General features: G+C 38.8%; 1 protein-coding gene across 4 annotated transcripts in view; it reads left to right on the top strand.

Annotated features, from left to right (window-relative positions):
* The window catches only part of KANSL1 (KAT8 regulatory NSL complex subunit 1), a 184,268-nt gene that overhangs the window by 145,061 nt on the left and 12,409 nt on the right, over positions 1–26,798 (top strand). For all 4 annotated transcript variants that reach the window (XM_047706250.1, XM_047706247.1, XM_047706249.1 and 1 more), the window contains 3 exons: positions 4,673–4,785; positions 5,536–5,731; positions 23,925–24,096. In XM_047706250.1, coding sequence (XP_047562206.1) covers positions 4,673–4,785; positions 5,536–5,731; positions 23,925–24,096 — 481 coding nt within the window. The remainder of the gene's footprint in view (positions 1–4,672; positions 4,786–5,535; positions 5,732–23,924; positions 24,097–26,798) is intronic.

The raw sequence follows: 26,798 nt of genomic DNA on the forward strand, positions 1-26,798 counted from the left end.
AATTTAGCACAATTTCCTGACCATGGTACTAGTTCATGGAAATGACTGGTGGTGGTACACTGTTGAGGGCCAGTAATATTTTGGTGATTTTATTTTTTTTTTTAAGATTTTATTTATTTATTTATTTGACAGAGAGAGAGAGATCACAAGTAGACGGAGAGGCAGGCAGAGAGAGAGAGAGAGGGAAGCAGCTTCCTGCCGAGCAGAGAGCCCGATGCGGCACTCGATCCCAGGACCCTGAGATCATGACCTGAGCCGAAGGCAGCGGCTTAACCCACTGAGCCACCCAGGCGCCCTATTTTGGTGATTTTAAACAAGACTACATTAAGTATCTTTGAGATGAGCTTGAAACATGAAATAATTGATATAAAGCCAAAAGTTTAATTTATTTTCAACCAAAAATAAAAGTTGAATTTGTTAGCTTTTTCTTTCTTTTTTGGTAATGTTGGTCAGAAAATGGAACCAAAATGGAACTGTCAAGTTTTCTAAACAAACGTGTTACACTTAAAAAATTGGCATTTCAAGCAGTTATGACCTTACATTCATTGAATAACTAGAGATACACATAAATTGTGCAGATTATGTGTTGTTAAGTGTGTGCCTTTGATATTTACCCTTTGCTTTTTCTACTTCCTGGCAGAGTAAGTTGAGTGGGTATGGATTCTTAGACCCCCAAGAAAATCTACCCCCATAAGGCCATAATTTAACCTTTTCTCTAAAGGCTCTTTGTCATATTTGATTGGTCTGGCCAAAAGAGTGGAATGATGAATCAGCTGCCTGCTTAATATGAATAACAAATTTGAATCTCATTGCTGTGTTACTTTATTCCTTCAGTCAGAAAAGAAATCACTTCAGTAACCCTCCTTGTACTTTAAGATCACCCTTAAAGGTAATCCCCTGAGTCTGTGCTTTTGGGAAATGTGGAATTAAAGAGAGATTCTTCACCTCTTCAGTTATTTTACTCTTCTCTTTCTGGCTGTGGGATGCATGTACCCTTAGAGTGTATCTGAATACCACATACAGTTCAGAGAAGCTCAATAGTAAGTCCTGCTTTCTGGACAGGAGAGCCTGAGAGTCTTTTATCCTTTTTACAGTTTCCCATTGGAAGACTGTATCTGAGTCATGCGCTAGTTTCCTAAAAACACTAATGATGTAAACCACTGCAGTGGTGATGATCAAGCTTAAGTTAGTATGTGGGTTTAACATTGGGGAAGTGTTCATTACTGTATCTTCTACCCTCTCTGCACCCTCTGGGCTGCAGGATAGAGAGGGTTTGCTTTTTCTTAATTGTGAATGCATTTAAGTAGCTTTAAGTAAAATTATGCGTGTTGTGAGTTGTGTTTTTCTTTTTCCAGATGGAACACTGTTGGAGGATTGGGGTTAATATTTTAAGCTCTTTACATTTGAGAATGAATGATGAACCTAATTGCCCCAATGCCCTGCTTTTGGATCTCAGTGTGATTAGAGGCTATCTCATGGTCCTCTGATTATGGAGTGTGTCCTTGTATGACTAGAAGCTAGGCACCTTCCCTCTGAGGTTCATGCTCTTGATTGCTTGTTATGTGCTGTTTTATCATTGACAAACATTTCTGTGCTAAATACTGTTTTGCCTGTTGCCTTCGGTTTTAATTTGGGGGCTGAACTGTCCCCAGGAAAGTTTTAAGTTCCTCTAAGAAAACCAGTAAAATTCACACTGAATATTAATGGCATCTAAATATATGTACATCTGTAGGCAGGATGGACAAGATGTTAGCAGGTACCTGTAAGTCATGAGATTGCTGATGTTTTGTGCTTTTTCTTCAGACTTTTTGTACATTTCTAAAATAAGATCTTATTAAAGAATGGCAACAGTTTTGTCTTGAACAGGTGTCCTTCCAGTTAATTCTCCCATAATCGCTACAAAATAAACTTTAATTAAATGAGGATTCAACCTGCTACATGGGGACACCTTATAAAACATGTAGATATATAGATCATCTCTCTGCCATAATTTAATGTTAAATGCTTTTAAGTGAATATAAAATTGACTGAAGTTTTTAAGATCAGAATACCAGGGGCACCTGGCTCAGCGGGTTAAAGCCTCTGCCTTAGGCTCAGTTCTTGATCCCAGTGTCCTGGGATCAAGCCCGGGCATCAGGCTCTCTGCTCAGCAGGGAGCCTGCTTCCCCGCCCTTTCTCTCTGCCTGCCTCTCTGCCTACTTGTGATCTGTCAATAAATAAATAAAATCTTAAAAAAAAAAAAAAAAGATGAGTAAACCAGCAAAAAGTTCGTAGTCACAGAAAGTTCATGTTGAAAAGTTCTAAACCAGAACTTACATAACCTTAGGAAAGCTGTTACGTCCCTGGAGTCACACATCTGCTAGTCAATGTCAGCCTGAATATTAACTCCTTAATTTTCGTTTGGGTTTTTTGAGGTTCCCCCTGAATAGTAAATCTTTATGAGAATTCAGAAGGCTATTTGAGATTTTCTTATTTATTTATTTATTTATTTATTTATTTATTTATTTATTTAAGATTTTACTTATTTATTTGACAGAGAGAGACACGGCAAGAGAGGGAACACAAGCAGGGGGAGAGGCAGAGGGAGAAGCAGGCTCCTTGTGTAGCAGGGAGCCCTGTGTGGGGCTTGATCCCAGGACCCTGTGGTCATGACCCGAGCCTAAGGGAGACACTTAATGACAGCCACCCAGGTGCCCACTAGCTTTTCTATTTTTTTTTTTAATTTATTTTTATTTTTATTTTTTTAAAGACTTTATTCATCTGTTTGACAGAGATCACAAGTAGGCAGAGAGGCAGTCAGGGGGTAAGGGGAAGCAGAGAGTCCGACATGGGGCTCCATCCCAGGACCCTGGGATCATGACCTGAGCCAAAGGCAGAGGCTTTAACCCACTGAGCCACCCAGGCACCCCCACTATTTTTCGTCCTGTCATTGTTTGTGTATGTGCATTTATAGTCATCACAGTTATATTAAAAATATTTTGAATTTAATCTTTTTCTAAAATCATTTCTACATAAAAGACTTTTTTTTAACCTTTAAATATTCTTTTGGTATAAAGGAAGAAGAAATGTCTTTTGTGATTATTTTTAGTACTCTGATTTGCTGTAGTGTAATTTACAACTGCCTCAGATGTTGAGCATTTTGATTATTGATACATACCATTGCAGTGATCATCTTTGTGTATGAGATTTTGGGAACTGTGTTTATTGGGTTATTTTAAGATAAGTGTTTAGGTTTAAGTGATATGAACATCTTTACAAATACTGCTACTTAACACCACTTTCCAGGAGGAAAGCATTTAAGGCAATGAGTATGTGTGCCAAATTTGCCATGATACTGGTATTATTGATTGATTGTTGAGGATTTTTATGGTACTTGAGTACATGTACAGGCTATCTCTAAGAACATTTCCCAGTGTTCACTCATTGTAGTTTGCTTATGCCTTTTCTGCTTACATACTTTGATCTAGCTTTTTGGTTAATTCATATGGAAACATTTTAATCAGTTTACCAGTCTATTGTCCTTTCTTTTTTAAAGATTTTATTTATTCATTTGACAGAAGAGGAGAGAAAGATAAGAGAGCACAAGTGGGGGGAGTAGGAGAGGGAGAAGCAGGCTTTCCCTTGAACAGAGACCCCCACATGGGGCTCGATCCCAGGACCCCGGGATCATGACCCAAGCCAAAGACGGACGCTCAGTCTACTGAGCAACCCGGGCTCCCTGCTCTCGTCCTTTCTTGATAGTTACCTATAACTGCTCTGTTCTGCAGATCCTTAGTGTTTTCTCCCTGGGGTTAAAAAGATCAAAACGAAATTGAACAATACTGAAAAACAGAATTTCAGCCTTAAAATACTGGCTTTGATATGGAATGGTAGCATTTACAGGGAGGAGAACAGAAGCACACCCTAAAGTCATTTTGAGTTTAAGGAAACAAAGACCACCACTTCTCTGTGGTATTCCAGTAACACAAGTGGAGGGATAAGTGTATCTATGGCTTTATTGACTGTAACTCACATACTCCGTATGACTGACATCTCATGTCTGTACCTTCCCCTTTTGAGCCTAATGAATACATGATTTGTTTTGAAATAGTCAAATTCAAACTGCTCCAGATTCTTTCCCACCTCCCTTTTTTTTTTCCAGCTTATGTCCTAATCATATATTTGATTTGTGTAGTCCAGAGACAGTGGTTACTGATAGCCTTAGGTAATTAGTTACTCACAGAGCTTTTATTAATTTTTTCTATTTTAGCATAAGCACATATATTTACACAAAGTATGGTTTTTTAGAAGGAGGTTTCCAGCATACACTGTGAAGTTAAGCAGGTATTAACCCATTTACATGGTCTTAGTTGCCTTGATACTGAACCTGTGTATCCTTCTTGACCCTTACTTGAATATTCTTGTTAACCATGTTATTATTTTGCTAAGCTTCTGTTCCATTGAATCATTAAAGCATTTCCCCATCAGTTAGCATTTAATATTAGTCTGTTGAATATTTTGGTCCCTTACCCTTCTTCATGCCAAAACAAAAGCCAGTTCTCTTACTTTTTTCCCTCAGTCATACATGTTTGGTTTTGCAGGTTGATTGTCAGAAATTTGGGGTGTTTCATTTAAATGAAGTGTGGATGCTGTTGGTTAAATGTTCTCTTGTATTTTTATCTTTCTCCTTTAGATCGAGTCTGTTTCTCAGCCACTGGAAAACCATGGTGTCTCTGGTCATCCTTCAGAGTCATTATCTACCAAATCATGTGGAGCATTGAGACCTGTCAATGGAGTTATTAACACGTAAGTTTTAGGTCTTCTACTTCCTACATATAGTAGGCTTGTAAAAGATGAACTGGGGCTCTTAGTTATCCCTAGCTTGGATTAACCCTGGTTTAAAGACAAAAACCTTACTGCTTAATAGTATTGTGCATGCTTCTTACTGTATCAGGTCTATTTTAATTAGCATGCTTAATGTATTTCCCTTTTACTTACTGTAGCCTAAAATTAACTCACCATGGGGAAAAAATACAAGGTCCTACTTTTGTGAGTCATGGTTGGTCTTAGTCTTGGTAGACTTCTTGAGAAGTGTTTACATAAAGTCTTTTATGTAAGCTAGGTTTGTAAATCTGGATTGTATGAAAGTTGAAGGAATCCCTCTGCAAGTGAAGGATATGTACCCATCCCTAAAAGTTGAATTTTACAGAAGAACTGATTCTGAGGCAGCTCATTTAACATTTGCAAGATTAATAATTTTCTTACCAGTTGCAATTTTCTCGAATTTCTTTATTTGCGTTTCTTTTGTAGAAGAGAGCTTAAACACTTGGAACCTGAGATGATCACTTACTGACTTGCACTTTTCAGACATGATGTTATTGTCCACCAGGAATCTTAAAACTAAGCATAGATGCTGCACACACACATTAAGTGACATGCATCTGCTTTAGATACTTGTGTCTGTGAACATGTGTAAGCAGAGGGGGTTGAACCAGTATTAGAGGCTTTGTTTCCTTGTTTTCTGAGAAGTGAATATTCTTCCTTCCCCTTGTATAGTCTTCAGCCTATCTTGGCAGACCACATTCCAGGTGACATCTCTGATGCTGAAGAACAGTTACAAAAAAAGCAACGACTCAATCTAGTTTCTTCATCAACCGATGGCACCTGTGTGGCAGCCCGAACACGTCCTGTGCTGAGCTGTAAGAAACGAAGGCTTGTCCGACCCAACAGCATCGTTCCTCTTTCCAGGAAGGTCAGTACCAGTGAGACTTGGTCATTGTTAAGTGGAGAGCCACAGGCTCAGATAGAATTATTAGTCTCTTGCCAACTTCGGTTCATTTAACTAGTGTTTTCCAAACTTGGCGAACCACCCAAGTTCCTGGGGAGCTTGAGAAAATACTGAGTTCCTGACACCTGTTTCCTAGAGATTCTGATTTGGTTGTTCTGAAGTTGGGCCTGGGACTCTTGTTTTCAGAAAAACAAAAAACTCCCAGGTGGTTCTTTAGTCAGTTTTGGAAATCACTGACGTGAGACTTTTAATAGAAATGGGAGAAAAGTTTAAGTGCTGCCATCAGCACTTTGAAGGAAGGTGATGTGCTTCCCACTTGTTCTGTTATCACTGAAAATGGTGATGTGGCATGCTTTCCTTTCGAATAAGAATCTCAATTAAAATTTTTAAATTGATGTAACTAATGTTTGTCTTCACAGAGAAAATGAAGATAAATTCACAAGTGCAGGAAAGTTTTGATTGCTCCATCTTCAAGTAACAGAGTTGGATTTATTCCAAAACTAATGAAATAATACTTCAGTAAAATTACTACCATGCAGTAATTAAGAGCATTAACTTTGAAGAGGATAAACCTGGGTTTGAATCATGGCACTGCCACATGGTAGTTTCATGATTCAGAGCATGTTAACAGCTCCCATTTCCCCTCCCAAACTCTTCTCTTCCCTGCAAGCCTCAGAAACCTCATAGGGTTGTTTGAAATTTAATGAAGTGCATGTGACTTGCTTATGTGGGGTGTGTGGCTGATAAGTTACTGGTACAAAGCGGCTGTTACTGTTAGGACTTTTGTTATTGTTCACTCGTTCACTCATTCAACAAATATTTATTGAGCTCCTACAGTGAGCTAGGTCTGTTCTGTGCACTGGGAATACAACACTAAACAAAAACAGTTAAAAATGTTTGTGCTCCTGAAATACTCTAGTGGGTAGAGACAGAAAATAAAACAATAAATTAAGTATAATGGTATGTCCTATAGTGTTAAGTACTGAGGAGAAAAATGTAGCAGATGAAGGGAATAGGGACTGCTGGGGAGCTCAGATGGAATTAAGCCTTGAGGCAGTCTAAGGATGAGGGAGAGACTGGGAAGGAGTGAAGAGTGAAATAGAAGGAAAACGAAGAAAGTGAGACACATACTTGGAAGGTAAATGAGTAACGTGTCAGGAAGTGGAGGGTAACGTGTGAGATGCTGCAGCCAGGTCCAGGTCCATGAAGACTGTGAACTGGCTCTTGGGTGTGGTGGGGTTAAGGCTGTTGGAGATCTGTGTGAACAGTTTTGCTAATGGGAGAAGAGCGAAATTCTGCTTGGATTGGGTTCAGGAGAGGATGGGAGTTAAGGAATTGAGGGAATTGTTTAGGGTAACACTTTGAAAGAATGCTTCTGTAAAGGAGAGCAGAGAAATAGCTCATTTGAAGGGAAATCTTTCTTATGATAGAGCTTTTACATTAAATTTGCTGATAAGAAAACTGCTGACAAGAGGGGAGAGAATTATTAGAACCGTTAATATTTGGACAGTGGATTTTCAGTGTTTGGCAAATGTTATAGTATGTAGTTGGACTGCAGAACTTTGCCATGATTTTTTTTGTTGTTGTTTTGTTTGTTTTTAAGGAAAGCAATGTAAGTTAAAAATAACTATCAGGTTGTGCCATTTTTCTCTTGTCTATTCCTCAGAATTTCTGAATTACCAAAGTACCAGAAAAGAAGAAAAAGGGTATTTGGCAGGTTTCTCATATTGACATTTGAGTCTCAATTTTTTAAATTAATAGTCCTATAGATACAAATTATTTTCTTAAAGGTTGAAGTGCTGATTTTGGGAAAGCAAGAAAACAATATATTACTGTCAAATGAAAGAAAGTTTTTGATCATGACTCTGCTCTTAACAAAAACAAAAAGCTCATGGGGAAATAGTGTCCTTCCTCTGTTTTGGCAGTTTGCTAGTCTCACTGTGTCATGACATCTAGGGGTTTTATAAAAATTTTCTGTGGTGTAGAGTGGCCTGGATTCTTTTCAATCTGTGAACCTAGTAAACATTCCTTGTTGCTATTCACAGTAGATTCTTCTAGTCTGTGCCTAAAATCTAATGTACTTTTGAAGGCACTTATATAACATACTGAAGACTCCGATTCCACTGCCAGTTTCTAAAACACAGTCACCCTGACATGGAAAGTAAGCTACATGGAAAATAAGACAAAAGAAATGTTGAGTTTGGGGAAATAATCCATTTGCTGGTTATAGCAGAAATCCTGGAGTTCTGACAGTGTTGGAGGCAAAGGCCATTTTGTCTATCTTGGTTGCTCACTGTTTATTCTTGCTCAGTGATACTTGCCTTTTATCATCTTGTGGTGCTGGATTTGCCAAGCAGATTTACTCAGTACTTTGTCAGGTGCCCACTGTGTTCCAGGTATTCTCCAGGCTTCATTGGCGAACCCAGTCCTTGCCTTCATGGAGCTTACTTTTTAATGACAGAGCCTAGATAGCAAAGAAGTTAACAGATAAACTATTTTCTGATGTTGGTAAATGGCATTGAGTTCACACTCAATAATAGGATTTGCTTCTAAGTTTAAAAAAAAAAAAGAGTCTTAATAACAGGAACTACATGTTTCTGGATCGACTCGAATTACCTTTGTTATTGCCCCTCCCTACCACATTTACTACTACCTAAGGAAGGTGGTTACTAGTTTATCTACAAGTATGGAATATGAAAAACAAATGTTTAATGTCATTGTTACTGGCTTACCTACATATTTTGCAGTATCTCTGCTTTACTGTAGATCTAAATATAAAACTTACTTTAGGGAACTTGCTCAGTTTTACAGGACAGTTATCTTAGCTGAATGACAGCTGGAATTTTATTCCATCAAGTTTTACCAGCACTTCTGAAATTATAATGTATCTTAGAGTTGAGATGTACAGGGGTGTCTAGGTGTCTCAGTTGGTTAAGCATTTGCGTTTGGCTCAGCTTTATGATCTCAGGGTCCTGGGACTGAGCCCCCACATCAGGCTCCCTGCTTCGTGGGGAGCTCGTTTTTCCCACTCCACCCCACCCCACTTGTGCTCTCTCGCTGTCTCTCTCCCTCTCAAATAAATAAAATTTTTAAAAAACGAAACGATCGAGAGGTACTTTTAGTGTAGTAGCACGTTTCTTCTGGTCCTAAAAGGTTGTTTTTATGTCATTAGTATCTTAAATTGAGTGACTACAACGAAGGGGGTTCAGTAGGTTAAACTTGTGGGAAATAAATAGGAATGAGGCCTATCAGTAAATAATGAAAGTCTTTGAATGCCCAAACTGTTGGTTTGGGTTTTATCATCTAGATTTTAGAGAATTTATTTTATAAGCTATTTTCTTTTCTTTTCTTTTTTTTTTTTTTTTAAAGATTTATTTATTTATTTGACAGACAGAGATTACAAGTAGGCAGAGAGGCAGGCGGGGGGGGGGGGGGAAGCAGGCTCCCCGCTGAGCAGAGAGCCCGCTGCAGGGCTCGATTCCAGGACCCTGAGATCATGACCTGAGCCGAAGGCAGAGGCTTAACCCACTGAGCCACCCAGGTGCCCCTATAAGCTGTTTTTAAAAGATAAAGTGTGCAGGTAGTTTATGTTTGGAATAGATTGGCCATAAAAGATGCTGGAGTCAGAAAGACAGACCAGTAACAATGGTAATCCTAGAGGAAAAAATGGTCTGAAGGCTCCAAAACTCTTGGGATGCAATAGATTTAAAAACTCCAGTCCTAAGGAAGAATTGCCAGGGTGTCATGAATGTCAGAGTGAGGAGGACTGAGAGCTTTGAGATTGGGAGAGTGGGGTTATCTTCCATGGAAATCAGTAAGGCCTGGGAGACCTGTATCACCATTTTATTGTAATAGTGCAGATGAGAACACGTTGCCTGTACTGTTAGGTGTTGCGCATTTCATCACTGTTAGGGGCCTGGTTTAGTAGATGCCAGTGGTTAGCTAAGCCTGTGAAGAAACACTCAAGTGGGAAATTTTTATAACATGTATCATTAATGTTTATTTCCTGCCCTGCTCTTCTGTGAGGTAGATATTTACAGATCAATCTAAAACAATAGTTTCTAGTTAACAAAATTTCAAATCAATAAAAGTTTTAAAATAAATGTGGGTCCAATGTAGGGTTGCTTTTTTATTTTGTTAGAAAAGGTTATTTCATGGGGCGCCTGGGTGGCTCAGTGGATTAAGCCGCTGCCTTCGGCTCAGGTCATGATCTCAGGGTCCTGGGATCGAGTCCCGCATCGGGCTCTCTGCTCAGCAGGGTGCCTGCTTCCCTCTCTCTCTCTCTCTGCCTGCCTCTCCGTCTACTTGTGATCTCTCTCTGTCAAATAAATAAATAAAACCTTTAAAAAAAAAAAAAAAGAAAAGGTTATTTCATAAAATATCGTACAGATATTTTTAAAAGAAAAAATAACATGCCATGAGATTTTCAGATTGGGCTTAATAGCATTTCTTTTTAATTTCTAAGATCATACAGTTCGTTTTAGTTTCTATTTTCTTACAGAATTTTTCAGAATATAGTTACCATACAGTGGTATACCATACAGTGTATAGTTACACAGTTACACAGTATAGTAATACATCACTCAGTGCTCATCACAAGTGCACACTCCTTGATCCCCGCCACCTGTTCCACCCAGCCCCCTCCCCTTCCCACTCCTCTGGTAACCATTAGTTTCTTCTCTATAGCTAAGAATGTTTCCTGGTTTGTTTCTCGTGCTTTTTTTCCTTCCTTGTTTCTTAAATTCCACATGAGTGAAATCATACTGTATTTGTCTTCTCTGACTTTACTTTATCATCTCTAGCTCCATCCATATCATTGCAAATGGCAAGATTTCCTTTTTATGGCTATTATTCCATGGTGTGTGTATGTGTATCTGTGTACACACACACACACATCACCTCTTATTATCCATTCATCTATCGATGGACATTTGAGCTGCTTCTGTAATTTGGCTATTATAAATAATGCTGCTATATAAACATAAGGGGGTAGCATTTCTTATCACATGATTTGGCAGTGCTCTGGTGTGATTTTGGAATTTTATAGTCTGTGTTGGAAGATAATTATATAGGAGGATTGCCCTGGGTTAATTTTAAAGTCATATTCTGGAGAATTTCCAGTGGTGGTTCACTTCTTCCTCTTGTATCACATTTGAGAATATATAGGACATTACATATAGTACTAGGACATTCTCTTAAGGCACAGTGTCATGTGATATTTGTGGTTGAAAACTAGAGAACTAAATGATTGTGAGTTTGTATTACAAGTGAGGAATTTGGGGCACTTGAGTCACTCAGTTGGTTAAGCAGGTGACTTTTGGTTTGGCTATTGTCATGATCTCAGGGTCCTGGGACTGAGCCCCACGTTGGGCTCTGCGCTCAGTGGGGAATCTGCTTGAGGGTTCTCTATCTCCCTTTCCCTTTGCCCCTCCCCCCTCGCACACATGTGCTCTCGCTCTCAAATAAATTAAATCCTTAAAATAGTAAAAGTGAATAACTTGATATCAAATAAGATAAATTCTTTATTGACAGGGGCTTCTTATGATAGATATTGGAGGCCTAACTTTTAAGTACTAGTCAAACTTTTGGGAAGGAGCAGGAGTGCCATGTGGACATTTGCAGTTGTTATAAAACACAGACAAAATAAATTTTGAAAAGCTGAAGATAAAATAGAGGTAGAAGCTCTGATATTTTATTTATAAACTGTCCTCAAGCCAAAAGAATTTTCTTAATGCTTTGAACTAATATTCTGTGATTAATAGAAAATGATGAATACAGCTTTATTTTGATAGTGGAATTCATCCATGTGCATTGTATTGGGTTTTTAATGGAAATTCCTTCAGAGAGAATTGTTAAAATTTATAGTATTAAAAGGATGTAATTTCTGCATGTATCCAAGTATTTTATTTCTTCATTCAGGTTTTTTTGTTGTCATGTCGTTTTTGTTTCTACGATTTTATTTATTTATTTGACAGAGACACAGCCAGAGAAGGAACACAAGCAGTGGGAGTAGGAGAGGGAGAAACAGGCTTCCTGCCAAGCAAGGAGCCTGATGTAGGGCTTGATCCCAGGACCCTGGTATCATGACCTAAGTCGGAGGCAGCCGCTTAGTGATAGCCACACAGGCACCCCACTTCATTCAGTTTTTATATATTTCCTACATTCTTGATATTTTTGTGATGCAAATGAGATCTTTTCTGTTAGTGTTATTTTATGAGTGTTGTTGATTCCTGTAACTGAACACTTTCTATGAACTCTGTGTTTTGGTTGATTATTTTAAATTTTCTAGACAGGCTACAAATAATGTGATAACTCTTTATACACTTCTTACTCCTTTTCCTTGACTAGATGTGATGCACTTACAGAGCAGTATTAGGAAATAGTTGATCACAATGAGGCATCTCATTCCTGGTTTTAATGGCAATACTGCCTTTTCTTCTTTTTTTTTTTTTTTTTTTTTTGTTAGAGAAAAGGATGGGGAGGGGCAAAAAGAGTGGGGAGGAGAATCTTAAGCACACTCTAGCCCAGTGCTGAGCCCAACGCAGGACTTGATCTCATGACCCTGAGATCATGACCTGAGCCAGAAGTGCCACCCAAGCACCCCTCACGGTGATACTTTTAGAAGTTCAGTATTAATTTTGATGTAGGATGATACTTCTTAGAACAAATTAGAACACTTTACCATTTGCTGTGCTCTGGAAAACTAGATTTTTCAGTAAGTATCTATTTCTTTAAAATTTGTTGGAATTTAAAGACCATTGAGACCAGCATCTATTTTATAGAAAATTATCCATCTATCAGATTTTTCAAATTAACTGATACAGAATTTTAGAGAAAACATTCATTTTTTAAGTCCTTATTATCTGTAGTTATGTCCATTTCTCAGTCTTAATTACATTTGTCTCTTCTTACTTGATTAATCTTGTCAGCAGTTTTCCTATTTTATCGGTCATTTCAAAGATTGGTTAGTTGCTGGTAAGTCCTTCTTCCTTCTGTGGTCTTGGGTCTTGGTTTGTTGGGTTTGGTGTTTTATTGTTTGTTTGTTTTGTTTTTCTCTCCTCTCTGCCTTTAACTCAAATGCTTAGTTAATTTATTTTCTGTTCTTTCTTATGTAATAATAAAAGTGTTTAACTTTTTGTATTTTCTTCGTGTAGTTTTGGATGGCATTCCACATAGCCTTTGATGTGTGAAGTATTCTTTTTGCAATTTGTAAATTGCCTTTGAGTTTTTCAGTTCTTTTCCCAAGAGTTACAAATTGAGTTTCCAAATTCTAAATGGTTAGTTTTGCCTTTTAAACTTTTCGTTATTTAATTACTAATTTTTATAGCATTTGGGTTAAAGTGGTGTTTCTCTAGTTTCTGCTTATATTTGTAGTCCATTATGTTGATTTTTCTAAAAAATGTCATTGGTGTCTAGTCTGGAGTTCTATGTAATTATATCCTCTTAGTGACTTACGGCTTCTCCAGTAATTTTTGCCTCACATTCTCCTTTCCTTGATACAGTGTTGCAGTATGTGATTTTTTTTTTACCCATGCTTTCAGCATTTTGTTTCTGTAAGGTTTTTGAAACATCATGTTTTTTTAAATCTCCATAAAATCTTTGATTTTAATGGAGATTTTATTAAATAAAAGTTTCTCATTTTATATTCAGTTTTTAAAGTGGACTTAAAGGCTTATTTAGATTTATTTTTACTGTAACATTTCATTGTTAATTGATAGTCCTTTTTATAACTTAATAAATATGCCCATTTATTGAATTGGGGTTTTTTTTTAAGCTTGATTAATTTATTTGACAGAGAGAGAGAGAGAGATCACAAATACGCAGAGCAGCAGGCAGAGAGACGAGGGGAAGCAGGCTCCCCGCCAGCAGAGAGCCCGATGCAGGGCTCACTCCCAGGACCCTGAGATCATGACCTGAGCCAAAGGCAGAGAGGCTCAACCCACTGAGCCACCCAGGCACCCCCTCATTTGTAGAGTTCTTAATTTTAGTTTTTAGTTTTTCAGGATTAGAACAACAGTTTGACCATGTTTCAGGTTCTTAGCTCATAACCTTTGTCCCTTAAAACTGTTTCACTGTCTTTTGCGGTCGCGGAGGGTGATTATTTGTTGTTTTGTTTTGGCATAGAATTAAAATGATCTTATTTTCAATCCTTCCATATTGCTAACCAGTTCTGCTCTACACTGTCCAGTATGGTAGCTACTGTAGCCATGTGTAGCTATTTAAAATTAAGATAAAAAATTTGTACCTCAAAAAAACCCATTTCAAGTGTTCAGTAGTCAGTCACATGTGAGTCGTGGCTACCATATTTAAGTCACGCAAATACTGAACACTTCCATCATTGCAGAACTGCAGTGGACAGTGCTGCAGGATTTTAATACGGTCCTGTCAAGTCTTCTCTACTAGCTTTGGTTCTTGATTCCCCAGTTCGTAATTGGAAGTGGGAGTATTCCAGTTATCTGTTACTGTTTTCTCTCCTGTTTGTTTAGCTCTTACTACCTGCTGCTCCTCAGTGTCCTCATTCACTTAAACGTGGAAGTGATTGGCATAGTTTGGATGCACACGGTAAATACTCACATGGTAGCTGTTAACATTTCTGTCATTGTTCTCATCTCTTTGATTCTCTTGTAGTATAACGGAAGAAAGACAAGTTTATTGCTCACATCCTGTTTTAATTCTCCGTATCATTAGTTCTGACCATAGTTCCTCTTAGGTAGGTTTTAGTTCTGCTACCATGGGTAGTTACGATTTTTTCTTTCATTCTTTTCAAATTTTATATTTCCTTTTTTATGTCATCTTACTGCCCTTTCATCTTCCCTGTTTCCATGTAATAAAAGTTGTGTTATCTTTTACTCTTCTGGAGATGTGAGAAGTTTCATTAATTAATTGTTTTACCAAACTTGTTTAATAGTTTTCTGGATTTCTGAATTTCTCAGATTTGCTTCCTTTTCCCTTATTCTGCAGTATTCTCACAGTCCCCATGCTGAGGGGTTTTTTTCTCTCTTTCATTATTCTTAAAAAATAAGTTGATCTATCCCGACTTTGTGATTTCACTACAGAAAGTTAATAGCTGGGTGTATTTGTTTCCTGACACGGTTCTGGGGGCTAGAAGTTTGAAATCAGGGTGACAGCCCTTGCTGCCTCTGAAGGCTCTCAAAAGAAGAATCCTTTCTTGCCACTTCCTACTTTCTTTGCTCATGGTTGCTAGCAAACTGTAGCATTCCTTGGCTTGTAGCAGCATATCTCCTGTCTCTGCCTCTGTTTTTACACGATCATCTTCCCTGTGTGTCTGTGTCTTTGTGTTTTCACATGGTCTTATTATGGATGCCATTTATCAAGTTTAAGGCCACCCCAGTTCAGTATATCACTTCGTGTTAAACTAATCACATTAGCAAAATTCTGTTTACCAATAAGGTCACATTCTGTAGTTCTGGTTGAGCATGAATATTGTGGTGGGGTCCGGGGATTGGGGGGGGGCACTATTCTACTCAGTATACTGGCCATTTGTCCTAGTCTGCTACTCATATGATGGTTGAATCTTTTTCTTAATTCTAAATCTGGAAAGGTATTATTCCTAATTCAGTTCCTGGGTTTCAGCAACTTTCCTACTTAACATACCTTTGCTCTACTTGGCGAAGTAGTTGGACTTCATTTTACTCCAACTGCCAGTTTTCTGGAGCTCTTCTGCGCCACTGACTTTACTGTGTGAAGAACTTGAATTCCCTGTTTACGGAAAAACTTACAGGTTTACCTGCCTCCTTCCCTAATTTTTTTTTTAATCCTGTAAAGTATAAAGAATGATAATAACAAACATTACGTACATACCATCTCAAATGTTAGTATTTTAACCCTTTTTTAATATTTAAAAGAAAATTACAGATGAAGAAAATTTGTTTTATTCTCTGTTATCTCCTCTGCCTGCTTCCTTCTGCAGAGGTAACCACTATCATGAATTTGGCGTCATGGACCCAGTTCAGGTTCTCTTAGATTTTTACTACACATATATGTATCCATGAGGAACATGCAGTATGTATTGTTTAGTTTAATGTTCATATAAAAATTTATGTAAATGCCATCATGGTGTACGTATTCAGCAAGTTGGTTGGTTGGTGTGTGTGTTTTTTTTTAAACTCATTGTTGCCATTTCAAGATCTCCATGTTGATAGACATAATTTTAGTTCATCATTTGTAAATAGTCCACATTTCCTTAAAAAAATACAGTGTCTTTGTGGGTGTGAGTATATCCATATCCCATTTGTTGACTTCAGTGTTCTAAATTTAACTTCTATTTTGCGCTTAATAATTGTGTTCATATCGTCTGTGTCCTTTGGCCTCCTTTCTGTTTCTCTCTGAAACTTATTTGGTATGTAACATTGCGTATGGTTAAAGTATACAGCATGCTGATTTGATCATTGATAGTGCGGCATGCCTGCCAGTTGTAGCCTTAGCTAATACCTCTATCATGTCACAGATTTATCATTTCTTTCTTGTGGGAGAAATAATTAAGATCTAGTCTCTTCGCATATTTATAATATAATACTGTTGTCTCTGTAGTCACTATACCCTGTATTATTAGATCCCCAGGACTTACTTATCTACTAACTGCAAGTTTATACTTTTAAACAACCTCTCTTATTTCCTGTCTCCCATTTCTGTTTGTTTGTTTTTTTAACACATATGTATTCATAGAGTTCCAGGATGACTGGTTACATACAGACAAATTCATGGTTATTTCTTCTTTTCCATCTTAACCTTTCATCATTTTGTTGTTCCCCTTTTGGTCTCTAGTAATGATTTTACTTTAAATGGATGTCTTGATAAATACTTGCTAGGTATATCTTTTTTCATCTCTTTGTTTTCACTTTTTCTGTGACCGTTTGTTTTAGCAGAGATGCATTTACATTTACTCTGATTACTATTAGATTTGGAATCATTGCTTCCATAATTTTTTTTAAAATCTTATCATCTCTTGGCCTGTTTTTGTTTTGTTGTTCTTTCCTCTTCTGCTTTTGGGTTTCATTTCTTACTATTTTGGGAATAATAGGACTTTGGAATGCTTCTTTTTAAAACATCTTTTTTTTTCATTATCTATAATTTATCTTTAATATTTTGGTTACCTTGTTTTTATTTTTTTATTTTTTAAATTTGTTTAAGTAGGTTCCACACCCAACATGGGACTTGAACTCATGACTCTGAGATTAAGAGTTAGATGCTCTACTAGCTTAGGCAGCCAGACACCCCAGTTACCTTGTTTTTTAAATTCTTCCCAAATTAGTCTGTAAAGTCATACTTCTTTACATTGACCAACACATTTACCATTCTTGCTCATAGTTACTTTTTGAGTCCCACTCTCCTCCTCCTTGCTAAACACTTCTTTGGTAGCCTTCCAACAATGGTCTAGTAATTTACAACTCAGTATTTACGTAGTGTGTTTTGTGTGAATATATAGTTATAAATTGCCTTTATTCTTGAATGATGGGGTGACAGCATGTAAATTTTATATTCAGCAGTGTGAAGATACTGCATTGCATTCCAGTATTTATTGTTGATGAAAATTCTGATGTCATTTTGTCATTCTTCTCTAGGGTAATTTAAATTCCCCAACCCCCTACCTTCGGTACTATTTATATGTTTTACAAGAACAAGGGATGTATTTAGATGCATGAATTAATTTTTAGCCATTTAGGGTTTGGTTTTCATCCTCATTCTGAGAGGTCTTGTCTGTCTGGAGTTTTGAAAATTTGGAAATTATTTCTTTAAACTTTTCCTCTTTTCTCCTCTTTAGTATGGAATGTCTGTTTATATGTAGATTGTTGTAGATCTTGTTATTCTCCTTCCATATCTGTCTTTTCTATACTTCCCATTTCCATCTCTCTGTCTTGCTCTGTTTTATCCTCAGTAGACTTCTGTGCCTGTTCTTCTGTTCCTCAGGTTTCTCTCCAGCTGTGTTTAGTTTACTATTAAACCTGTTGGGACACCTGGGTGGCTCAGTTGGTTAAGCGTTTGCCTCAGCTCAGGTCATGATCCCAGGGTCCTGAGATCGAGTCCTCCATTGGGCTCCTTGCTTAGTGGGGAGTCTGCTTCTCCCTCTGCCTGCTCTGCCTGCCATTTCCCCTGCTTGTGCTCGCTCTCTCTCTCTCTCTCTCTCTGACAAATAAATAAAATTAAATTAAAATAACACCTCTATTTCTTTAAAAACAAAACAAAACAAAAACAAAAAAACCTGTCAGTTGTTTGGGGGTTTTTTGTTTTTGTTTTTTTAAAGATTTTATTTTTTTGAGAGAGCTAGCACGAGCAGGGGGGAGGGTTGTAAAGGGAGAAGCAGATTTCCCGCTGAGCCGGGAGCCCCATGTGGGACTCTATCCCAGGACCCCGGGATCATGACCTTGGTCAGAGTAGTCAGATGCTTAACTAACTGAACCACCCAGGTGGCCCACCGTGTTTTTCATTCTGAATTTATTTGTGGTTACTTTTAGAAACATTTTTTTTTCATCCTTTCCTATTCTTTTATGATGTTCATTCCTTTCTTTATCTGTTTGAACAACTATAATATATTTTATTACTATTTTTTTAAGAGAACCATGTAGGTTTGTATATGTTTGCCAGGGGTAGAGAACATGAGGTTTCTACATCTTCGGCCAGTATACTTACTTTAAAATTGCTTTCAGATTACTCCATTTCCAGAAGTGCCTGGCTGTCTCAGTGGGTAGAGCATGGGACTCTTGATCTTGGGGTCCTGAGTTTGAGCTCCACGTTGTGCTTAGAAATCACTTTTAAAAAATTATTCTATATCTAGTTTCTTGAGGATGAGTTCTCCGCATTTTTCCATCTGCTGACTGCTGCATATCAGTCTGTTCTTTTCTGCTTTGTAATCTTTTACAGTGAGCTCACCTGGGGTGGGGTGAGGAAGGAATGTTTTCTGTGGGAGTCTTATGTGATCCCTAGACTATGGAAATGTCCTCAAAGCACAGTTTTCCATTGATCATCTTTTCCCTTTTTTAAAAACATTCTTTTTTTTTTTTTTTTTTTTTTTTTAAGATTTTATTTATTTGATGGAGAAGAGAGAGCATGAGCACCAGAGGAGTGGCAGGCAGAAAGAGAAGCAGGCTCCTCGCAGAGCAGGGAGCCAAATGTAGGGCTTGATCCCTGGGGTCATGACCTGAGCTGAAGGCAGATGTTAATGACTCAGCTACCCAGGTGCCCCTAAACTAATTCATTTAGAAATACCATCTTTGCTACATATTAAGGTGTCATGTATACTTTGGTCTAGTTCTCTTTCTGTTTAATTGTTCTGTAGCAAACTATTTTAAATACTATAATCTTAAAATACTTTGATATGTAGTAGGACAAATTACTCCCTTTCTATCTTTGTTTATCAGAGATTTTATGGGGACTTCTCCCTTTAAAACTATATTCTTTCAGTTGCAGTTTTATGATTATTTAAATCTTACTTGCCTCTTCCTTCCCCCAACAAAACCTTAGTAAGATTGTAGATTAATTTGTAGATTATTAATAGTTTTTTAAAGGTTTGTGTTTACAAATTTTAGTTAAACTTACTCTTGTTTTTTGTTGTTACAGTCAAGATTTCTTTTTCACTTAAATGTTTCTAAATAACAGTTAAATTTTTTTAAGAAGGTGACATTTTAGAAAAAGACCTGAAATGAGAGTAACTGTGGGAAGGCCCATGGTCTGGAATTTTGCCTGCCATATTGAGGAAATAGCAGTGGTAGAGTGAGCAAGGAGAGAAGCAGGGAGTAAAAGGAAATGAGGTCAGAGAAGGGATAGAGGTGACAGATGCTATAAAGCTTTGTGCACACCATTTGCAAGAACTTTGGCTCTTGTTCCTTATGAGAGGAGGAGCCACTGAGGACTGGTAAGCCAAGGTCACACCTACTACGTATTTATTTGATTAATTGGAAGGAGGAGCAAGCAGGAAGACAAGTTAGGAGTCATTTTAAAAATTCATATGAGGGGGCGCCTGGGTGGCTCAGTCATTAAGTGTCTGCCTTCGGCTCAGGTCATGATTCCAGGGACCTGGGATTCAGCCCTGCATCAGGCTCCCTGCTCAGCGGGAAGCCTGCTTCTCCCTCTCCTACTCCCCCTGCTTCTGTTCCCTCTCTCACTGTGTCTTTCTCTGTCAAGAAAACAAATAAAATATTACAAAAAAAAATTCATATGAGAGGGGTGCCAGCGTGGCTCAGTCAGTTAAGCAAGCCCCTGACTCCTGACTTCAGCTCGGGTCGTGAGATCAAGCCTCACATCAGACTCTGCTGGGTGTGGAGCCTGCTTAAGATTCTCCCTCACCCCCTGTCCCCCGCCACCCCTCTCTTTAAAAAAAATAAGAGAAAAGATACGGACTCAGACCAGAGTGACTGCAGTTGGGGTGGTTATAAAGTGGTCAGATTCTGGATACATTAAGAAGGTAGAGACCACAGAATTTCATGATTGGATTTGGGGTATGGTAAGAGAAGGGAGTTTAGTATGAGTTCAGAGATTTAAAACTGAGCAGCTAGAAAATGGGAAGAGCTCAGTTTTGAACCAAGGTGCCTTACGTTAAGACCTCTAAGTGAAGTTGAGTGAGCAGTTAATCTACAAATGAAATCTGCACTTGCTCAGGTTTGGTGGTTTATATTTGTTGTGATTTTTAAAATTTCTTAATATAAAATATATATTGTGATTTAAAAAAATTAGGTTCTGGGTTGCCTGGGTGGCTTAGTCAGTTAAGGATCTGCCTTCAGCTCAGGCATGATCCCGGGGTCCTGGGATAAAGCCCTGTGTTAGGCTCCCTGCTCAGCGGGGAGTCTGCTTCTCTCTCTGCCCCTCCCCCAACTTGTTCTCTCTCTTTCAAGTAAAGAAAGAAAGAAAGAAAATTTTTTAAAGAGAATTTTTTTTTTAAGATTATTTATTTATTTGACAGGCAGAGACCACAAGTAGGCAGAGAGGCAGGCAGAGGGGCGGGGGGGGGGGGGGGGAAGCAGGCTCTCTGCTGAGATGTGGGGCTCGATCCCAGGACCCTGGGATCATGACCTGAGCCGAAGGAAGAGGCTTTAACCCACTGAGCCACCCAGGCGCCCCTTTAAAGAGAATATTATTTTTCTGAAAGGACAGTAGAATTCTCATTTCTTTATGTTAGCATCAACCATCTTAATTGAATAGAAAATGATCTGTTCTTAAATGCTTTTGTTTGTTTGTTTGTTTGTTTATTTATTTATTTTTAAAGATTTTATTTGTCAGAGAGCACAGACAGAGGAAGTGTCAGGCAAAGGGAAAAGCAGGCTTCCCGCTGAGCAAAGAGCCTGATGTGGGACTCGATTTCAGGACTCTGGGCTCATGACTTGAGCTGGAGGCAGATACTTAACCGGCTGAGCCATCCAGGTGTCCCTCCTTAATGTTTTTAAAGCTTTGACCAGGGAAATAGACTGTCTGAGCCTCTCCCTTTTTTAAGGCATATATATATGCTATTCCCTTATTAGATGGAATACAAAAATATGTTAACATTTAAACATCACAGATATGCATAATTTGTACACACATATATTACATATGTATACACAGTTTCCAGTTTTTAACTTAACTAGTGCTTTTTTGAGGAGTTCTTTATCTTAATCCCTTCCTTTAGTTTTTATTTTGTTATTTTTGCCATATTCTTTTCCCTCTACACCCAGTCTGTTGGCTGTTGACTTAAGGGTATGCTAGAGCCACAAAATGGAATGTTCATTTTTCAGCTAATTGATGCCAGGGGGTAGTTTATGAGGAAAACATATCTCCATTTTAAGATTTATTATTTTGATAACTTTTTCTAATTTATTTTTAATGTTTTAAGTTTTGGTGCAATTTCTAGATCTACCTAATTACCTAAATCCTCCCATTCATCTACTGTATGGTCTGTGGTTTTCATCTCCTGCCGGCATATTCTCTTTCAGTTCTATCTGAAAATGTTACCTCTTTCAGAAAGCTAGTGCTGATTAAATAGAGAGCAAGGGATATTTTTTCCCAAAACAGTACTGGCTAATGTCTACACAGTAGTGTCATGTTTAGTTGGTATAATTCCCTTTCAGTGACATCTACAATTGCAGCTTATTAGAATTCTGGTGCGAGTTGCCCAGTCTGACCTTCACAGGACCTGCTTTGCATGCCACCCATCTGCGTGGTCGCATGAAGGAGGCAGTTGGGGAATGTTGATAAAGACCATGTTGTTCTCATATTTATCTTTCTCCTGTACATGTCTGTAAAGGCAAATAGTTTTCGAGAGAGAGAGAGAGGGTCTGCGCGGGCTCTGAATGCAGCTCTTGCGGTCATCGTAGGCTTTTCGCTAGCAGTTTCCAGGCTACCCTGTTGTTGTTACGATGCTACCCTTGCTCAGAGCATCCCTTCTCATGGTGCTGTTCCACAGGCAAGTCGTTTTTTTCTAGGACTGTATGCTGCCCAGATGACTTTATGGGTCATGATTTGGCACATGGCAGATTTGTCCATCCTAACACTAGAGCCTAGGAATCCTACATTCAGCATGACCTGAAGTTTTCTCCGCAAAGCATTAAAATTGTTCACAAAACAAAAAACCTTTTTTTTTTTAAGCTTTGCCCCCCCCCAATATTAAGAAGTCTTTTAAAGAGTTAGATTACATAGCAGGAGAAGTTCATTCTTTTTTTTTTTTTTTTTTTTTTTTTTTTTTTTTAAGATTTTACTTATTCATTTGACAGAGAGAGATCACAAGTAGGTGGAGAGGCAGGCAGAGAGAGAGAGAGAGGGAAGCAGGCTCCCTGCTGAGCAGAGAGCCCAACGCGGGACTCGATCCCAGGACCCTGAGATCATGACCCGAGCCAAAGGCAGCGGCTTAACCCACTGAGGCACCCGGACGCCCAGGAGAGGTTCATTCTTAACCTGCCTGCAGAATACTAAGAAAGTTTAATGGGAACAATTGAATTTAATCTAACATAAAGACTTTGGTGTGAACACTCGCCATACCAAATTTCTTTTCTTTTCTTTTTTTAAAGATTTTATTTATTTGACAGACAGAGATCACAAGTAGGCAGAGAGGCAGGCAGAGAGAGGGGGAAGCAGGCTCCCTGCTGAGCAGAGAGCCCGATGCGGGGCTTGATCCCAGGACCCTGAGATCATGGCCTGAGCCGAAGGCAGAGGCTTAACCCACTGAGCCACCCAGGTGCCCCTCTTTTCCTTTTTTTAAAGTTTTTATTTATTTATTAGAGAGCATGAGCAGGGGAGAGGGTCACAAGTGGGGAGAGGGGCAGACTTCCCACGGAGCAGGGATCCTGACACGGGACTCCATCTTAGGACCCTGAGAACACAACCTGAGCCTAAGGCAGACACAGTTAACCCACTGAGCCACCAAGACATCTCCAAATTTATTTTCATTGCTTAGGCATGAACTTTTTAACTGTGCATCTTGGGCTCGTCAAAATGTAGCTAATGAGTTCTGTGTAGTCCAGGGAAACTTGCTACTTTGTTTGAGACCATCTGAAAGTCTTTAGAAGGAGTTGTGAAAAGAACAGGAGAGGTGTGATTGGTTATTCAGGCTCTTCAGTGGATGAAATTGCTGGAGAGAGCAAGTCATGTCCATGTGGGAATCAGGCGCCAATTATTCATCTCAGGGACCGTTGAAACCCATCAAGATGGTGGAAACATTCAGGTTTTATAAGGTTCTCAACACAGTTTCAGTAGCTTTAAACTCACAAGTTTGGTACCTAGGTAAGTGCTTAGGTCTCTGGCGGCAAGTGACTGAATTTTGTCATTGAAGAAGAAGCAAGTTTACTTAATTGCTTTGAAGGTTATTATGTGGGAGAAAAGGGACTCTATTTTTTTAAGTTTGTTTTTTGTTTTTTTTTATTTTGAGAGAGAGACAGAGAATGAGTGGGAGAAAGGGGCAGAGGGAGAGGGAGAAGCAGACTCCCCGCTGAGCAGGGAGCCCGACTCGGGGCTTGATCCCAGGACCCTGAGATCATGACGTGAACTGAAGGCAGACACTCAACCATGTGAGCCACCCAGGCGCCCCCAAAAGGGACTCTTTTTAACAAAGTAATTGAACTTTCGGTTAGTAGTGGTATATAGTGATCTAGAAAGAGTCTTTTGAGTCTTTGGGATAATGAGAGAGAGCTGGGTTTTATCAGACACTGAATTGTCAGTTTTGTTTGGCTTTTCACAGGTTCACCGGAACAGCACAATGCGCTCTGGCTGTGATGTGAACCCCTCCTGCGCACTGTGTGGCTCGGGCAGCACCGTCACCATGCCTCCAGAAATTCACTATGAAGCCCCTCTGTTGGAACGCCTTTCCCAATTGGACTCTTGTGTTCACCCAGTCCTAGCATTTCCAGATGGTAAGAAAGGCCACAGAATATAAAGTTTAAATGAGACTTAAAGGCTTCAAAGTGAAAGAAAGTCAGCCAGAATCCTGGTACAATCCAGGATGCCATCAGGGTATCAATTTCAGTCAACATCATCTCTTAGAATTTCGCAAATAGGGTGCAGCAGATCTGCCAGACCAGAATGTGCCACTAAAAGATTGCAACTTGCCAGGAGAGAGATTCCCCCCCAGCCTTTCAAGTGGCTCCTGACCCTGAAATAAAACCCTGCCTAGCTTTGCTAGCCATATGGCCCAAGTTTTCTACCAATATTTCCACTTTTATTAGAAGTCACCTGACAGCAGGAATAATTCGATCAAGCTCTTTCTTAATCAAGGGAGTTCTGATAACAAGTGCTGGAGCAGCTATAGGATTTAGGTAGGAAAAAAAAGAATTCAGTAATTTGAAAAACAGATAAAGGAGAGGGGATTATCGTAATGCAGTGTTTGATCAACTGTCAAACAGAAGAGGGCATCCTCTAGGGTAGGTATCAGTAATTACTGTTGTTTATACAGTTTCGTTGGAACACAGCCAGCCCATTTGTGTACACATTGTCATTGGCAGCTTTTCTGCCAGAGTGGGGGTAATACTACATAGTTGCCACCGGACTGAACATAGTTTGGCCTGCAGTGCCCAAATTATTTATCATCTGTCCCTTTTAAGAAAAAGTTTATAAACTTTTGGACCATATGGATAACAAGCTAGGCAGGGTTTTTATTTTAGGTTGGGAGTGGTGGTGGAGCAGTAAATAGACTTTAGAACATAATGAGTGGGAAACCCTAGCACATTTCTGTGCTCTTCAGATTCCAAGGTTCATTGGCTTTTACCTTCTCTTACCATTTGGATTATAGCTCATATAACTTAAGATTTTATTTGTATAGCATTTTATGGTTTACAAAGCACCTTTCTTCTACTTGTTTTATTTGTTTCTGTTAGGAATCTTGGAAGGTGTTAACTTCAGTTTGTGGTAGATCAAGAAAAGGCTTAGAAAAGTTGTGCTTTATCTTAGGCTGAATGGTAACGAGTTTTAAATGGTTCTAGAATTCAAACCCACGTTATCTGATGCCTGTCCTTCATTTCACTATATAATATGCTCCCTCCCACCCAGGTTATTCAGGGAAATCAGTTTTCTACCCATTTCTAGACTCTGACTGCAAGTGGAGCCACCTGGAAAACTGAGGAGCATTTCTTGGGTTGCTCTCTCAGGATCACATTTGCATTTCTCAGGATCTCGTATTTGAATAAAGAAGCCTGAAGCCTGTAGTTACATTCTGATTCTGATAAGGCCTCTTCCATACTTACTGAATATCAGCTTATAAACATGGTGATCATTTCTTTGTCAACAGCATTACCATATACAGTTGTGAATTGTCTTCCCCATCCCCCAGTCACATATGCTCAAACTGTCTGTCTCATAGACTGGTGCCTTTACACTTCCTTACTCCATCCAGTTTCAAGCTATTGTAGGTAGCATTGAGGGAGAAAGGAAGGAAAGATGTGGAGACTCTTCTCTCTGGTCTTTAGCATCTTCACTTTCCTGCCTGCCTTGAAATACTTTTCCTCTCTCATTATCTCCCAGTGTCACACAGCTCCTAACCATGATACTGGGGTTTGGACAGGAGAGTTGGTCATTAAATTTCCTTAAGAGACTGTAAAGGAAAATACATATATTTTATTATTTCAAGTAGGATGTATGAACATATTTGCCTTAGACTTTCTGTGGTTTGACTTGGGTGAGACAGTTACCACAGTTACTATTGTTCCTTTTGGATAATTTTGTTTTGATCCAAACAAATTACCACATTCAGAATGTTTGTAAGTTGTAAGGTTTTCACAAAGATGTCAACTCCAAAGGGCACCAGTTCTTCTGTGTGAATAGCATTTCCTGAGTATTGAGATTCCCCATGGATCACTGTGTAGAATAGTAAGTAACAGTGAAGACTAGCGGCCAGCGTAATACGTTGTGGGTCAGACATTACATACCCCACACCTGACCTTTGGGTCACCCTTTTACCGCCAATTCTCTTGAAGATACTTAGAGATGGCAGGATTTTCAGGTAGTTTTACTAATGTTTCCTAACCTTGTTTGAGGGTGAGATGGGAACCAACTGCAGCTCTTAATCCTAGAGTTCTTTCTCCCATGTTGACCACAGGTCAGCCATTTAGATTAAGTGTGGCTAGAGATGGTAGAATTTGAGGAGCTGGAGGAGCTGGATGCCTGGCCGCAAGGTGAAGGAATTGGAGTGTGATAAGTCTTCAGTACCCCTAGGAGGAGGAGCTTGTTTCCTTAACAAGCCAGTTAATCCTTAGCATGGAAATGTAGAGGACATCTAAAACCTTGGTAGAATGTTAACTTGAGTTTGAGCTTCATAAGAGCACCACCTGCTGGCCTTGAGGATCTGTGCTATTTCGAGAGCGCTTATCCAGATTGGTGTATGTGAGGCTACCGCAGTTTACCAGCAGGAGGAGGAAGTGAGTATTATGAAACAAACCTAGAAAATTCACTTGAGAAAATGGTGGAAAGTAATGAGCAAAACAGTCAAGTGAATCGTGAAATGTCAGACACCCCAGTGTGCATGAAGTCAGTCTTTTCATTTTGTCTGAGGAAATAGTAACTTTAAAATGATGTTAGTTTCCTTCTGTTTCCTATTTCCTGTTTTAACACTTAAGTTTTCCTG

The sequence above is a fragment of the Lutra lutra genome, chromosome 16 (assembly GCF_902655055.1).
Source record: "Lutra lutra chromosome 16, mLutLut1.2, whole genome shotgun sequence".
NCBI classification, from domain to species: Eukaryota; Metazoa; Chordata; class Mammalia; order Carnivora; family Mustelidae; genus Lutra; species Lutra lutra.